This window comes from Myripristis murdjan, chromosome 5, assembly GCF_902150065.1.
Source record: "Myripristis murdjan chromosome 5, fMyrMur1.1, whole genome shotgun sequence".
Classification (NCBI taxonomy): domain Eukaryota; kingdom Metazoa; phylum Chordata; class Actinopteri; order Holocentriformes; family Holocentridae; genus Myripristis; species Myripristis murdjan.
In genome coordinates, this window is record NC_043984.1 from 20,594,844 (window position 1) to 20,611,807 (window position 16,964).

Consider the following 16,964-nt stretch of genomic DNA (forward strand, 5'->3'; position numbering starts at 1 on the left):
AATGAAAATGTCAAGACGGATTTATGGACACATATCCAGAACGATCCTGAACTGTTTTGGGTCATGACCCTCCAGCACTGGCCTGCAGGATGCCTGGATAATTCATTTATTTCTGTCACAGTCGAAGAGCATGAAACAGGATTTTCCAATCTGTCACTCTGTTTTAGACAATATAAGATAATTTTTTTTCTATCAAAGTAGACGCATGACCCCATCAAAACAAAGATCAGGAGGTCCTCTACAGCTTTCACTTGACTCGGCTAAAAAATACAAAGTAAATTGTGAACCACATTGCCCTTATGAAGATGTAGACGCTGAAAAATGTCTCTTCTTTTGCCCTTTTTCATGTGAAGATTAGTGTCACAACAGTGTTTTTATTTCAATGGTCCTGATTTACTGAAGCCTGTCATGGGTGCAAAAACCTTTGGCATGGGAAAAACCCCTGACTACAAAGCGTCTTGCACTCCTGATATGACTTAGAGCTGACTTTGAACACTGCAAAGGTTTCTGTGCCAACTAAAGATTTTACTAAGTGTGAGAATAAATTGTTTTTTCTTGCTCTCTGATTGCTATCTCATCGGCCCTGTGGTACCTTGCTCTCAATACATTTCCTCTCATATACTTTCTCTCCCAGTTATATTACACATCTCCCTTCATTTGTCTTTTTCAAAATGTTTATCTGCCTTCTCCTCCTGTCTGGTAGATGGTCTTCTCACAATGTCATGAGAGACCCTTCTGGTCAGGACCAGCTGACACAGGGCAGGAGTTACCAAAGCTTCCTGACCACTCACTAACAGCAAACATATGGACATGAGTTAAACAGAGGCATTTAGAGACTATTATGTAATTATACAAAATCTGCTGGACCTGTAATTTAACCCCTCATCCTCCAGCCACTACCTACGCATTCACACTTTTCCCATACTGGTTTTGTGTTGCAAAGATATTGAAAACTTGGGTAATTTAGTCAAAAACATCTTCCAACATATCATATCTATCCTGCATTAATTAATTTATGAAATAAATATCTGACCAAAACTTACAAAACTTTACAACAGGGTTTTTTGATCATGATCTTGTGAAGGGTTTTAAATGTGATTAGAAGTGTATGACGATGAGAGCTTAAATGACGCAAAGTGATTAGTAAAAGATTTCCATGTAAGTGAGCCAAAAGGCAGCTCCAATCAGGCTGCAATCAGCTGTTTTGTGCCAAGAATATCCATACTAATAGCCAGACTAGTAATGGAGGGTGTCAGTGACTGATAATATTTACTCCCATGACTGTAATTAAGTGGCTAAATTGTGTAGTTGTTCTTGTTGGGAGTATTTTATAAAGTCAGTAATTTGATTTTTTTTTTTTTTAATGATTTATCATCCACCCATTTGCAGTGAACAGTCAATCAGCAAATAAGTAAAACATAATCTGGCTTGACTTTAGTTTTTGCACTTTATTTTGTAGCTTCTAATTTTTCAAGTTTGAAAAAAAAAAAAATAAAAACATCATGTCCTTTTAGAATTACATAGGGGGAAAAAATCACATCATTTTCTCTTCTCTTTTTGAATGGGCTACTTTTTACTGTTTTCCCATTCCAGAGTTCACTTCAATTTAAGTAAAATTTCAGCTGCTTACATACTTTTTCCACACCTGCTAATACTAGTGCTAATAGTAGTAAAATAGTCAAATCTACTACTACTACTATGGCCTTGATCTTGCATGGCTCAAACCCTGTGACACGTGATTTGTCTCTGTCTGGTCCCACTAATATAAACACATGCTGGTCCAGGTTCAGCTAAATTGCCAGAGATGCTACTGTACCAGTTGATATATATACTGTAAAAATCATGACATTTTACAATTTTACATTGTCAGCAGAGACAGATATATTATGTAAATGTCTGATAAGGCTAAAATCATATGCTACCAAAAATGATAAATAAATGTTTAAATATGGGTGAGCAACAATTCTGGCTTGGATGGGAATCTGTGGGCAGTGGATGAGTGTGAACCCCACAGGCATGTTTTTGCCACTTATTCCCACCTCTCTGTGTACATCTATGGGATATACTTCACAAGACATTTGTGCAAACACACACAGCTACAGAGCTAGAGAGAGATAGAGACTCGTCTTTCATGTTTCTCCGAGCTTAGAGGTATCAGTCTGCATTGTGGGCTTGTTGTGGTGACAGGGAGAGTCTCCTGGGGGAGATAACCTGCTCTGGGACACCAGACACACACTGAAAAACTCAGCTGTGTTTGCACGGCTCAGATCAAAGCCTTTCAGCGTTCTAAACACAGCACAAGCTTTCTTTAGTCTCAAGACAGCAGATAGTGGCCCAAGCGCACAGTGCGAGTGTGTATGCTGCATGTGGACGGCTTGTTATCTGACACACTTCAAAGCCAACCTGATACTTCCCAAAGTGAGGCTGGCCAACATTAAAAAAGGTCAGTGGATTTGGGATGTCTAAAGAGGAGGCCAACAATCTGTCATTTGACAGCAAGCCATTCCCATAAAAGAACTGCTGCAAAGCTAGCAGCATAAACCCCTCATTCTTTGTAATAATGTAAATTAAAGAATGTATGCTTATCCTGTTTATGTCTTCTGTGTGTTCTTCATTATAGTGGATAATGTGATGTGCTTATATTTACTGAATATTTCAGTGAAAATATTTTAAGATAAATATATCTGTCTCAACATTCCTATCCAGGGTAAATTTGCCAAAGCACTGCAATTTGAATAAAAGCAGGTGATGACGACAAAGTGCTGCATTTTATAATGTTCTGCACCAGAACCTGTATGGACGTTCACATGTACAGTACAGAGCTCTAAGTACATGTAGACTCCCTCTGCACGGTTTCTGGCTAGTCCTCTCTCCTGGGACGCAAACCCCTGGCTTGAGAACTGCGGGTCACGAGTTCTACTTCCTGCGTAAGAGCTAATAATAGTGGGTACACAAAAGAGGCATCTCAAGGCTTTTGGTTGGAAAGCTTTTTTTTTTTTTTTTTCCAAGTTCCCTGCAGCCAAATGTGTTGATCTCCAGCAAATCAACATCAGTGCTGATTCTCTCCATCTGTTTCTATCTCCACAGACACACGTACACACAAGCGCACAGGGTTATACGTGCATGCATGAACACACAAACATGCACACACACGCACACACACACATACACATGCACACACGCGCACATACACACACACACACACATGCACACACACACATACTATTATCACTGTCAAAGGGAGCCCTGTTTGAAGTCCAGTGGGCAGGGATATTGTGGTTGTCACCAAAGAAACACAGCATAACACATTCAGCAGCGTCTCTCACAGAGCTCACAGTATAAACAGAGAGCAGTTAGTCTGACAGCGCCGGGCCTCGGGATCACAAGGGGAGTCAGCTCTGTGTGCCTCTTACCTCTGAACTTCTTAGGAGGGTTATTGAGGTCGCCCGTGTCAGGCTGGACGACACAACGGTCATCCACCAAGCTGTATAGAGAAACACGAAATAACATTGTTAGTGACATAAAGTTGCACAATCCCTTCATATCAAGGCACTGACTCGGGATTGGGCATGTGCTATGCATGGTAACGAGATACGATGATCAATATTAACAAATGATTTACCAGCAAATCTAGTCACAATAAAACACAGTGGCATGAATACAAAAATCCTCCGGGGGTTTCCTAACTCTGAGAAGTGCAGCACGCACCGCCAGCCAATTCTCATTCTATCTTTAGTATTGTTGCATAGTTTTAGTGTGTTTACTCTCTGGCTCCACACAATAATGAAATAATTCAGGATTAGATGACCTGTGGGTAGGCGAGAATTGTGGTGACAAATTTAGCTTTTACTGGCTTAGAATAACACTTGTCTGGGCACGGGCCAAACCCCACATCCATTTCAGGCTTTTTCCCGGGGAATGTCTGCAGTTGTCCAAACAGACCTGTTCACTCCTCCAGTCTGCAGACCAGCACACCTTCATGAGGAAGACTACAGATTTGGATATACAGTCTGACAATAGCTGGGAAAATAGAGCTATGATGATGTATGTGTGTATGTCTGAGTATCACACATTAGGTGCTGATATCTCAGGCAGTGGTAATTAATTAACATGAGTTCAATCATTACACCTTTTGGACAAATAAACAAGACAGGGAAGCTGAAAGCCCATAGCAACAAGCAACATTTTTCACATTTTAGCCTTTAATTAAATTGCTCACAGACTCCTCTGCCCAGTAACCAAAAAGTTGCTGGGAATGCTGCTCAGCTGGAGATTAGGGAAGCTGGATAGACAAGAATCTGACAAATGATGATGCTCAGATAGCTGTCTTACTTCTCAGTTGTCCTGTCACCCCCCTGCTGCTGAGTTGGTGGTTAAGCGTGCAGACAGCTTTGTATATGTGTATAAATATTCATGCCTGTGTGTGCGCGTGTGTGTTTGTGTGTGTGTATTTATGTGGGAAGCTCTGGAACTCAAGAAAGGCAGTGATGTCTCTGCTGGCTGTGACTCAGTCTTTGCTGTAGGTCATTCCATCTTTCATTAGTGGCAGGTTGGAGGGGGGTTGCTGGACACTGAGCAGATAACCCCGCGAGCATTACTGCTGCCAGGCACTGTATACAGTAACTGCCTATAAATTTCTTCAGGTGGTTTATACTGGCACAACCCTGACTGCAAGCTGTCTCTCACTGAGGCAATTGTAATGCTTGAATCCAATATGGCAGAGACCGGCTAAGTGCAACAAGTGCAGACGATTACTGCATGAATTTCATCTTCCAGTGCACATGAAACTAAATCAACACTGGATTGCTGGATTGATGTGACAGGAGGAGGAAGGCAGACATAATATCTTATATTTTTTAGGACTGGGTGAAATGATATCATATCATCTTGAATTTTGGATATTGCAGTATTGTGACATTGCAGAAGTGTTGCCTTTTCATAGTTTTAAAGGCTGCATTACAGCAAAGGGATGCAATTTTCTGAACTCCTTAGACTGTTCCAGTTCTATTTTTTGTCTCTACCTGCTTGGTCATTATATCCACATTTATTCTTATTTTTTACTCAAAAACCTCTTGTGTGTCAATATCTTATGAAAGGACGAACAGTCATCCCTATAATATTGATATATTTGGTCAAAGACACCGTGATACGTGATTTTGTCTATATTGACCAGCCTTAGTACTTTATCATGTTTAATTTTCTTTTGAAAGAACCAGTGCATTCAGCTAATACACTTCAAAAAAAGCAAGCAACACAGGTCATGGGGTAAATGACAGGAGAAGCACATCATTAATATACAACTCGTACACAGAAAATCAACACTGATTCTACTGTGTTTAAAATATGAGATGAAACTGACAGACAAACAACAATGTATTTCTTCATCTTTTATCCCTGCCACACTTGCACACATATTTAAAAGGTACATACTTTATCTTTAATTCTTTATTTGAGCATTTGTTGCCCCTTACTTCCTATTCTACTAGCACAATCAGTGGTGGAGCCAGTCACAGCACCAATGCCACATCAAAGGCCTCCCACTGTTTTGCCAGCTTTGGTTTTTGTGATAAACTAGGAAATTGCATCCATTAAGCCCACCTCTTTAACTACTTCAACACTGATGAACAGATGACTATCACACATGCACACAAACATCTATCGGGCATACACAAACACACAATGACAAGGCAGGGTCCTTTGTGGCAGTGACAGCATCGCCATTCTGTTCTCACTGAATCCAACTTTCTCAATAAAATTATGACTGCTGTGATTTATCTCCATAGGCATTCTTCCTACCTTCCAAATACACACTACAGCTCAGCTTGCAGTGGAACAGGAGAAGTGCAAAGTGGGCCCACACACTCACACACACACACACACACACACACACACACACACACACACACACACACACACACACACACACACAGAGGCATACACAGGCACACATTCACAGTGATCATGCAGTGGGATGGACGTACCCCAGGGTGCTGATGAAACCATTGGTGGAGCCCTCTGCATACAGGGAGCAGATGTCCCCAATGTGTAGGAAGCTGGACATCTTATCCGACATGTCTGTTGCGCACTAGGGAACACCTGCGGCAGAGGAAAGGAGTCAGAAGTGACAAACTTGATGGTTCATAAAGTGCGCAGAGAAAATGAAACAGTCTGATAGCATCTTACCTTGTGTTCTGAGTATTAGTAATGTTATCATCACTACACTCTACATGATAACAAAATTTTGGCAGATGATACCAATAACTGTAAAACTGAATGATTCTTGACACCAACCACTGAAATCCCATTCGGTACACACTCCACTGTTTAAAATCTTTGATTCAACATTATCAATTACACAGAAACTTTTTGTACTTTTTTGTATTTACACACACACACTCTACATTGAAATAGGAATACTGCATTACAAGTGTAACATCAGCCTGTTACCTATCAACAGAAAACAGAGCCATTCAACAAAATTTCAAATCAGAGAAACTGTATATAATGTACTGCTGGAGCGACAAATACATTGATAAGCTGCTCTCATTTTGATTTACCAACCTGTAAGCATCATTGCAACAAATGTTTCAGGTTTTTAAACATACAGACCAAGGCTACATTAGATTAACAACACTGAGTTACAGAAAGAGGGATTAGGCTGCATCGATACTACTGATACTAAATAGTGTCGTATTGAAAAAAAGCTGGTGTTGTCTTGCCTACACCATGATTCTGGAGACATCCCTATTATAATGGTGTTATTTTTAGTACCTGTGATGATCATATTTGTAATGATGTCATCATATTTGCAATGACAACCTGGATGATTACAGCTGCTCATTTGTAATTGTGGAACACTATAATTTGTTTCCTCTGTCAGTTTCATTTGGCTTATGTTATTGTAGTAATATTTTACAGGCCTCACTCTCAGCTAATCAATGAATCCTCTTTGCAGGATCTTGACCCTCATGCACACAATTAGGTGGCAGTGCGGTGGAGGAGAGGGTTCCCCAAGAGGTCGCTAAACAACTGCGACAGCACTGGCAGGATTTGCATAGGAGCTGCAGGGAAATTCTCTGTAGCTTGTTGTGTAGGTGGCTGAGGGCTGGACAGTTAATGATTAGGAGTGGGAGCTCGGCAAAGAGAAACAGGAGAGGTGTGCACCTGCAAAGGTCATCGCAGCTAAGGCTGAGTAGGTGGGCACTGCAGGTCCACTTCCTTCAGTTTGACAATTACCTGTTAAAACACTGCCTCTCGTTGGGTATACAATGAAATACAGCACTGGGTTTGATTATTGCTCTGTATTCGGTTATTTTGTGGTGCTGAGGCATTCTAATATGCTGACACTGTCGGTAGAAGGCCTGCTTAAGAGTTCAGTTATCAAAAATAAATAAGTAAATAAATAAATAAATAAAAACATACACTAGCAACGTCCGCATCTTCCCGCAGCCTTGTTTACCTTTCCACTGAACCCCACCAGGAAGTTGTAAACACATACATAATGGGAATGCTTTAGTACGGTGTCATTTTATTCCGCATCCACAAACCCAGCAGCATAGCAGTTCGAAATCTTCGGAGCCAGATAATTTGTTTTCAGTCAGTATAGTGTTATCTGAACGGGCACATCACAAACACCGGTCGTGAGCGCCGGGTAATTTGCCATTTAAGGCGGCCCGACTGAATCTTTGCCTAAGCTGCAAAAAAAGGATGAGTTGAAGAGAATAGTAAACTGCACAAGTTGTGCGCTCAACTTTACCTTGGCTGTGGATAACGCTCGGAGGTTCTGCACACACTGGACCAACTAAGGAAACATGACTGCGGCTGCTTTTCACCGGACAGTCGGTGGGTAACTTAGAGCCGTCAGCGAGCGGAGTCCAGTTTTTTGACAGCTCTATCACCTTTCGGCGGCTGCACGGTCCTGCTGGGCTGTGTTCACTGAGACAGCACTGGCTGCGCTGCCTGGCTCCCAGCCACTTCTTCTCGGCCGATCGTACCAGCGTTGATATCTGGGAAATGATGTTCTTGTCGAGGTCCCGTCCTACTACCGAAGAAAACGAAAGTGTATTTTGTGACTACAACTCCCACTGCGGCGCCATTACTTTTTAGCAGCGCTGAGAAGCGTCTCATAACTGGATAAAATGTTGACAAATATAAAAAAGTAGGCTATATGCATGCAGTATCTTTTATATAAACAATTAAATATGTATAATTTCCAAAAAAGACTTTGTATTAAATCGATGGACGAATATGCAAATATATTACTTTATCCTAATATGTATTTGAGAGCGCAGTCTTCAGTTTTAGAATATACAAAATCACAGCTTCTAGAAACAGGCAATAAAAAAAATCACGCCGACGCGGACAGCAAAGGGTTACATTTTTGCCAGCTGTCTGACCACGTGACTAAATGCGGAAGCTGGGGACTGTCAACAACATAAGTGGCTGCAGTCTTGCTGCGCTGCAACAATGTTGCGTTACTTTGCATTGTTTGTTATCTTGAGCTGTAGTTGTACCGTCTCGTGCCTTCAGAGCTCAGATGGGACTAAACCGGAGAGCGCTGTCCCGTTGGAGGCAGCGGACTGCGGCTGTCAAAACCTGAAGAGAGCCGCTCCCGTAGACAGCGAGGACGGCGGAACCGCAGCCGTAAACCCAGCCGAAAAATACACCAGAAGCGCGAATGAGAGCCCTGAGAAAGCCCGGGGAGATGAAGCGGTGTCTAAAAGTCAGGTACCTATCGCAGCTGTCATGCGACTACTATGAAAATGCAGGTTTTAGGACGACACCGTGCGTTTCCACAGTCATTTAAACGGCTCATTAGATGAACTGAAAAACCAGGGATCAAGTCACAACAATGCTGGTTTTCTTACTTTCTGAAAAGGTGAAATTTTGCTAATATAGGTTCTTACTGGTCTGCATTTAATTTGCCCTGCATTTTCCGCTAGACCAGTAGTAAGAAAAAAGACCTTCTGAACAAGCCTCTTCTGCTGCTGATGTGCTCTTGAGCAAGGCACCGGCGCCCTGACAGCTTCAAAACTGTTGACTAGCGGATCTTAACCATGTGCCACGGTTTTCATTGCAACCAAACACCACAGCAGCTGATTTGACTGATGAGGTCCTTCTCTCTGGCTGAAGGTGTGCTGCTACTCATTAACACTCAGCTGCTGTCAGAGTTTTCTTGCAGTGAAAACAGACTCTTGCCTGCCCGTGGTACACAAATGAAAAAAAGTGGTGGGGAATTATATTAATCATAGTCATATTACTCTACAAATAAAAAAAATCTCACCAGTTGGTCTCCAAAGGCTTATGACTGTAGACAAAGATCCTAAAGCTATGGTGGTTCTTAGATTCTCTTCTTAGGTTCTCTTTTATTATATGGCTTGCAAATATCAATCTGAATGACACACGTTGGCCATTGTTAGTACATATTCCAAAGTCGCCATCATTGTTCAAAGAAGTCTCAGACAGCACTCAGCACATATAAAGAAAAAGTTCAAGGTTTTATTACATGACAAGTCACACACAGTACATAGTGAATTCAACCTCCCCCTGTCAGATAAGTGTGTATCTCAGTGTAAGACAAACTATAGAAAAATGCCTCTTATGAGAGCAGAAATAATGCATTTCAAATTGAGTTGTGAGGCTTCTAACACTTGACAATTATACGCTTCAAAACCTCAGAAATATGTAAATCACCAACTGCTATCCTGGCAATGACTGTTGTCCCTGAGTTGTGTCTAATATTTACTCTATCTGTTGTTTTAACATTTGCCTGTACCTTTTTATACTTGCATCTTTTAAATTGCCCCATGTGGGATAAGTTGAGATGAACTGATGTCCCTTTCTGCAGAATGATCCAGTGTCCAGTGACCAGCCAGCTCTCCAAACTGTCTTTGCACTCAACTGAGATTACAGCTGCAGAGCTTTTTATAGCTCTGTTATATTTCTAATTTGGTGGCCTTCTTTCCTGGACCTTGGAAAGTTTACATTGAAGGTCTGCTTTAAAAAAAAAAAAAAAAAAGCGCATAACTTTATTTCCCATATACAGATGGTGCTGATATCTGGAGGAGAGTTCCTGATGGGAACAGACAACCCAGGCATCCCTCCAGATGGCGAGGGCCCTCAGAGGCTGGTGCACCTGGACTCCTTCTACATGGACATCCAGGAAGTCAGCAACCTGCAGTTCCAGAGCTTCATCAACGCCACCGGCTACATTACTGAGGTATGGATGATGGATGATTGTGTTCGAGTCAAGGCCAGAAACTGTCCTGCTGCCACTGTAAATTGTCTTCAAAACAGAAGTGGAATTAACTAGATTACAGATTGCAAATTTAGTCTAGGGCTCAAAATGAAAACTAAACTTTGTCATGTTCTCAGCTGATAAGTAATCGTCATCATCGTTGCTCATAACGTCTTTCAACCTTGTGCTTTTAGGCGGAGAAATTTGGAGACTCGTTTGTGTTTGAGGGAATTTTGAGTGAACCAGTCAAAAACCAAATCTCCCAAGCAGTAAGTATGTATTTTTTTTTTTTTTTTTTTTTTTTTCAAAGTAAATGTGGTTGACCTCTTGATTTGTATGCACCTGACCTTTTCTTAAGCTGATGGCACTGGAAATGATCATTACAATGACATCACTACTGAAGATAATGCAAACAGTGCAGAGACCATTAGTCAGCACACACTGAGCCATAAGGAGGCTTACTGAAAAATGGTCACTAGGCTTCAGAAATATTAGAGTTTTCCTTTGTTTGAGTCTGCATTTCTCAGCGGAGACAGGGGTATCGGGATACACACACACACACACACACACACACACACACAGCCGTGTAATCACTCACAGATGGACATCCACTCCTGTGGTCACCATGGAAACTTGGAGCACTCGGGGCCAGGGGGAGAAGTTCACACGCTTTGTTTTTCAAGTTGGACAGAGTTTCTGCTTCCTGCTTTTAACACCATTCCTCCACCACTTCAGCAGATCCCAGTGAAGTCTACCACAGCAATGATTTTATCAAGCATGTCTTGTTTTGTTGTTCTTGTTCTTGTTGTTGTTTAGGCCTTTTGATACGAGAACTCCCACATACACCGTAGAGCCGTGCTGTACGTAAAGATTTGTGGTATGGAACGATCACAGTTCCACCTTTGGGCGAAAAAGGAAAACAAACACCTACATACGACTGAAGTAGTAAAGCTGCGCAGGAGAGATAAGCTGCTACAAAGTGTAACTCTTTAAAGAAATTAATTAGTCCAGATCACAAATACCAGATCGAGTTAATAATAATAATAATAATAATAATGATAATAAACATATTTGATTGTTCACAAAGAATTGTATTACAAATTACATTTCTTGCAAAATAATAATTCGAAAATGCACAAGGGTAATTATTTTTTAATGGAAATATTGACAACACAGTGGTAAATATTTCAAGTGTTTATGATAATACACGTTATACCAGCTGTAAAATATAGGTAGATTGTGATTTAGATCTAGTTTTCAGTGGTGATGATTTCATGCTAATGTAGCAAATTGCCCAAAAGCCTTTTTACTTGTTTTTTTTTGTTTTTTTTAATAGAGCAAGGACAAAGGAAATATTTGTATGTGAGATGAAAGTGTCTAGTGTGTGTGTGCGTGAGTGTGTGTGTAAGTGCGCATGTGAATTTTTTTTTTTTTTTACATTATATATTTTCAATATCCTCAGGCTTGCACTCACGTGTTTTATATGAAAATCTTTTGAGTGTTCTATACATTGCAAGCCTTTCCCTAGTGAACTCTCAAACTCACCAGCCTCTTGTCACATGTTTCTGCGGCTTTGGACGTACAGAAAGACTAGCACTGATGATATTTGAGTCGTGAGAACGTTCATAAATTGTTTGTGAGCAGCCTGTCTATTGCAGGCTTGCCAAAGACAAAATCCAGACAACAGACGAGATAACTGCTCTGTCTCAGTTGTCGCTGGTCGCCCGGCTGTGTGGCAGCGATGTTGCCATGTACCCATTAGTGTCCCAGCATGGAAGACCATTCAACTAAAGCAATTTAAGTGTGTGAGAAAAAGTGAAACAGCGTGAGACGAACCAAATGTCATTCAGTTTAATAATCTGAAGTACCATCATCTCTGTGCCTGATGTTTTTATTGTTGTTGTTATCAGGTGGCTGCTGCCCCCTGGTGGCTGCCTGTCAAAGGGGCTGACTGGAGGCACCCTGAGGGTCCAGACTCCAACATCGTAGACAGGTACAAGGAAGTTCTGTGTACTAGAAGCCCAGCGATGGTACACCAGAGCATCCATAGTAACTATTCAATACCAAGACCCATTAGCACAGTTGTTGGAACGCAGTTAACTAGCTAAATATTGACCTCAGAAGCAGTTGTATCTTTGGGTGAGAACACACTTTGATTACCCATATTAGATCCCGGTCGTCAAACCTAAACCTGTTTCTGTGCTGCAGGCTGGACCATCCTGTTCTGCATGTTTCCTGGGCGGATGCTGTTGCCTATTGCACCTGGGCCCAGAAGAGACTTCCCACAGAGGCAGAATGGGAATACGCCTGCAGGGGTGGCCTGAAAGACAGGTAGGAGGTTTTAATAGAAAACATGCAGCTGTGCTAGCCATTCTTCATGTCTCGTTCTACTTCATTTCTCGGTTGTACCGGAGCCATCTTCGTCATCTCTTTCCCCTGCATGTAGACTTTTCCCCTGGGGAAACAAGCTGAATCCAAAAGGGCAACATTATGCCAACCTCTGGCAGGGAGATTTCCCCACACACAATTCTGGAGAAGACGGATACACCAAAACCTCACCGGTAAGAGAGAAAGAGAGGGAGATATGACCGAGTTTGGGTGTCTTAAAGACATTTCATATTGCAAGATATGGAGGCCAAGTCCCTTTACCCATAGTCCATTGTCACCCACCAGGAAGCCAATTTATAATTCAGCTGCTGCCTATAGAACCAACAGGAAATGAATGGTCCTAGAGATAAGAGTTCTTTTCAAGTTGATAACAAAGTCGCACCAGTAACTCACAGCTTCCGGAGATCAAATGAATACCATTTAGATAATATTAATCAAATCCAATTCACTGCAGGGGGAAATGTGAGCTTCAAAGCCACTGTTTTGCAAGTATCAACCGTGAGGGTACATACACACACACAGATTATTTAATGGTATGAAAATAATCTCTGTATGATTCTGTTGCAACTATAATTGAAAATACAGGTCAGTTTTTGCTTTACTGTTTACAAACAATGCAAATTTATTCCAAACCATTTATACCTTGTAAATGTAAATAATATATGTATATGAAACATCATTTTATCAATAGCTTATTCAGAGAGTGAAACTTCTCGAGTCGACTGGCATATAAGGTAATAATAAAGCGGTTTTGACAGATGCTGCTGTGCCTAATGTGATCTGTATTTGTGAGTTGTTCTTGCAAGGGTCCTTGAGAGTCAAACTCTTTTTTTTTTTATGTATACACACACACACACACACACACACACAGGACAAAGCAAGCTACAGTTACATTTTCTGTACATTCAGTAGAAACAGAGTTGGTTCTGCAATGTCAGCTTAATAAAAGGCTTTATTTAGATCCTGCATTGCTCCAACATGATGTTACGCTGTGCATACCCTGCAGGTGATGTCCTTCCCTGCTAATGGCTTTGGCCTTTATGACATGGTGGGGAACGCATGGGAATGGACCTCAGACTGGTGGACTGTACATCACACCACAGACCGACAACAAAACCCAGTAATACACTATTACTTTCAATTTCTGTCCAAAACAAAAGAGTTTACCAGATTCAGTTTTGCTCTGATTCTCTTAACTCGCCTCTCTTTTAGAAAGGTCCTCCTTCAGGCACTGACCGGGTGAAGAAGGGAGGGTCCTACATGTGCCACAAGGTGAGGGGAGAAAAAGCTTGTCTGTCTCACAGATTCACTAAGTATCAAGCTCACAAGATAGAGTAAAGCAATACAAATTGTAAACAGCAGTGAGCAGTGCGGAGAGACGGCAGGTTGGTAGCGCGCTGATATCCTTGGAACTGTTGAGCTAGCATTTATCAGCCTCATTTGGGAGGTAGACTCAGTGGGCAGAGAGGCCTTTTGAAATGTAAGCTCATCAGTGAAAATAAAATGCTAGCAATGCTAACCTGATATATAGCAGGGTATTGAATCAAGACAACAACAACTCTGACATCAGCATTTCCTCTCGTATTTGGCTGCAGTCTATGTAGGGAGCTCTCTGTTACTCTCCACCTGCTTGATTACAAGGGGGAAAAATAATTCTGCCCTACTCTCTCTGTACTTTGTGGTTGTGTTGCATGGTGAAGAACTGTGAGGCAGAAGTAGTCATTGCACAAGGAACAGCTTGGCCACATGTTCAGTAAACCTGCATGTTCTGAATGCCATTGTGTTTTAGGATGTTTAGTAGTGAATGTAATTTTCCATAATGGGACATATGCGGGAACTCATTTGGGCTCATACAGTACATTTACTGTATCTACAAGACACATTCAGCCACCCGCTGGTGACCAATCCAGTTTGCCTGCCACCGGCACTGGTTGCTATGGGAATGTGATTGTTCGCATGCAAAATAAGTCCTAAGCACAGAGGTCTGTTTGTCTCATGTGAATGAACCATCTGACGGAGGAAAGGGCTTCCATCAGACATGCTGTTTGAATGTGAACAGACTGACTCGCTCTAAATTGGCTGAATATTTCTGCGATTCTGTTGGCTCTTATGCGATCATGTTGAAAGTATCCCATTTTTGTTGTTAAATGTATTGTGTGTTGAATAAAACTCAATGACAAGAGACAATGACATTATTGACAGTAAAAGTATCTCTCTCTCTTCTCTCTCTAGTCCTACTGTTACAGATACCGATGTGCAGCACGAAGCCAGAACACTCCTGACAGCTCAGCCTCTAATCTTGGGTTTCGGTGTGTCTCTGAGGAGCAGCGATGACCTGGCTCGCTCCTCTGAAACAGGGTCCTTTAGTCAAAGGCAGGGTTCCCTAAACGCAGGTCCAGGGCTTGCTGTACAATAAACTCATGAAGCGAGTTTTTGAAATTAGCAAGGAGGTATTTTACCTGGCAAAGGATTACAGAGTGTCTCAGGTGGCTTTAAAATAAAAACAAAAAAAAAACAGCCACCATCTAACTGAGGCTGCATCAAGACAGCTGGTAGTGGAGTATGTCTCGCATTACTCTTGATCTTTTCAGAATCCTCAGATTTTACGTAGGTACAAAAGAAATAGATACAGAAGACTGCTGGAACACAGGGCAAGAGGGCACTGCATATTTAACTGAAGTTCTACTTTTGTAAATGGGTGAAAGAACTTAGTTATTTCACTGGCTGAGATGACTAAGATAATTTAAATGTCAAAAGGTAATTCCCCAGAAATGATTGATTCTGCTCGCGCACCATCTTTGCAGATAATTTCATTGATCAGTGTCATTATCAGCCAAGGGTTGATTGAGATAAAGATCCAGTCCATAAATTGACTGACGCAGCCTTGAAAAGCTAAGCATAATGGTCTATGACTGGTTATGATTGAGTATGAATTCTGAATGTATATTGAGAATGAAATGATTAACTTTGTAATGTGTGCAAATACAGATGAGTGTGTGTGTGTGTGTGTGTGTGTGTGTGTGTGTGTGTGTGTGTATTTCATGTTTTTCTACATTGTCAGTGTTTATTTTTTTGTTTTATTTTGTTTTTTAAACAGATAACTCCAGATAATTTCTATTGGGAGATTAGCCTCCAATTCCTTGTTGTATTGCTTTTGTGTGCCAGACCACATCCTTTTTTTTTTTGTTTGTTTGTTTTGTTTGCAATTCTCGTCTTTACAAATGTCCCTGCTGGCAAATCAGTTTCTTAATTGATAATAATAAAAATTACCACATAAAGTGTATATGTGTCTTGATGCAATTAACTCGATTTTTAAGTTAGTGTAAGTTGCTTAATTGAGGAATAGTTGATATAGGGCTAAGTGATTCTTACTTTGCTATCACAATGCTCTAATCTATTTACACTAAACTTATGTTTAATAATTAATTGTACAACATGAATTCATCCAAATCCCTCTGGCATATTAGGCTACACATTAGGCTCTGTGTGCCACCTTAAAGCTACAGAATAAATTTTAAACCTGAATTATCACTGACTGTGATCTATACATCAAAGATAGGGTGGACAGAATATGTAATATTTAATATTTAGGAAACTGGACAAAGCCTGCTACAGACACAGTGCTATCATATGCTTATTCAAATACATACCAAGCTCTGGGACAGATTCGAAGATAAGCAATGCTCTTGCCTGTCTGTGGGCACAGACTCTTGCAATAAAAAATAAATAAATAAACTGAATCATTTGTAGCAGGTGACAAAACAAGGCAGAAACAGCATGAGGTATAAATCAAGTCCCTCCAAAGGAAAGTGTGCATTTGTTGAATATTGACACCTCAGTTAAGGTTATCACTGTGAAGTGTTTTTGTTACAGCAGCTAAATGCACCCACCAGGGGGCATCACAAAATCAGACACAACTATTCTTGCTGCAGACCTTCTTTACTGGTGTCAGTATCATAAGACAATATTTCTTATTTTCAGCTTCTGCTCTTGAACTGCTATATACATCTTTAAAAAGGCCCATTTTAAATGAGATTGAGGAGAAACAAATAGATTAATGCTACATATGACTTCTCTTTACCTGATGTGGTCACATTCTACCCCCTAGCCCCTTTCTTTGTCAGATTACACACACACTCACATACTATACACACACAATGAGTTTAAGCTGACAGGATGTAAGCCCTCTCTGAGGCTGATTAGATTCAGGACAGTGAGCACTGTGACAGCGAATCTGATTCAGTCAGTTTTGGCTTGACTCGGGCTTTAGTTTCTTTAAGACATGCAACTGGGAAACCACATGAACCCAACATACCATCTATAATGTCAAAGTGAAAGG

The 16,964-nt window shown here is 41.0% G+C and overlaps 2 protein-coding genes across 6 annotated transcripts in view; one reads left to right on the forward strand and one right to left on the reverse strand.

The window, feature by feature from the left end:
* Positions 1-7,918, reverse strand: part of LOC115359857 (inositol 1,4,5-trisphosphate receptor type 1) — a 75,799-nt gene extending 67,881 nt beyond the window's left edge. For all 5 annotated transcript variants that reach the window (XM_030052514.1, XM_030052511.1, XM_030052513.1 and 2 more), the window contains exons 1-3: positions 7,757-7,918; positions 5,982-6,096; positions 3,414-3,484 (exon numbers count right to left, since the gene is read on the reverse strand). In XM_030052514.1, coding sequence (XP_029908374.1) covers positions 3,414-3,484; positions 5,982-6,073 — 163 coding nt within the window. In that variant the 5' untranslated portion in view covers positions 6,074-6,096; positions 7,757-7,918. The remainder of the gene's footprint in view (positions 1-3,413; positions 3,485-5,981; positions 6,097-7,756) is intronic.
* A 503-nt stretch (positions 7,919-8,421) lies between these two features.
* Positions 8,422-15,906, forward strand: sumf1 (sulfatase modifying factor 1). Its single transcript, XM_030052608.1, has 9 exons — positions 8,422-8,727; positions 10,046-10,219; positions 10,432-10,506; positions 12,148-12,230; positions 12,446-12,568; positions 12,684-12,798; positions 13,632-13,745; positions 13,838-13,897; positions 14,858-15,906. The coding sequence occupies exons 1-9, from the start codon at positions 8,467-8,469 to the stop codon at positions 14,957-14,959; spliced, it is 1,107 nt and encodes a 368-aa protein (XP_029908468.1). The 5' UTR covers positions 8,422-8,466; the 3' UTR covers positions 14,960-15,906.
* The last annotated feature ends 1,058 nt before the right edge of the window (positions 15,907-16,964 follow it).

Bases quoted from the DNA above. Each gene is read 5' to 3' on its own strand.
- sumf1 (XM_030052608.1), top strand. From the start codon at position 8,467: ATGTTGCGTTACTTTGCATTGTTTGTTATCTTGAGCTGTAGTTGTACC. The intron at 10,507-12,147 runs GTAAGTATGTAT...TGTTGTTATCAG, and splicing joins AAAACCAAATCTCCCAAGCA to GTGGCTGCTGCCCCCTGGTG. The intron at 13,746-13,837 runs GTAATACACTAT...CCTCTCTTTTAG, and splicing joins CAGACCGACAACAAAACCCA to AAAGGTCCTCCTTCAGGCAC.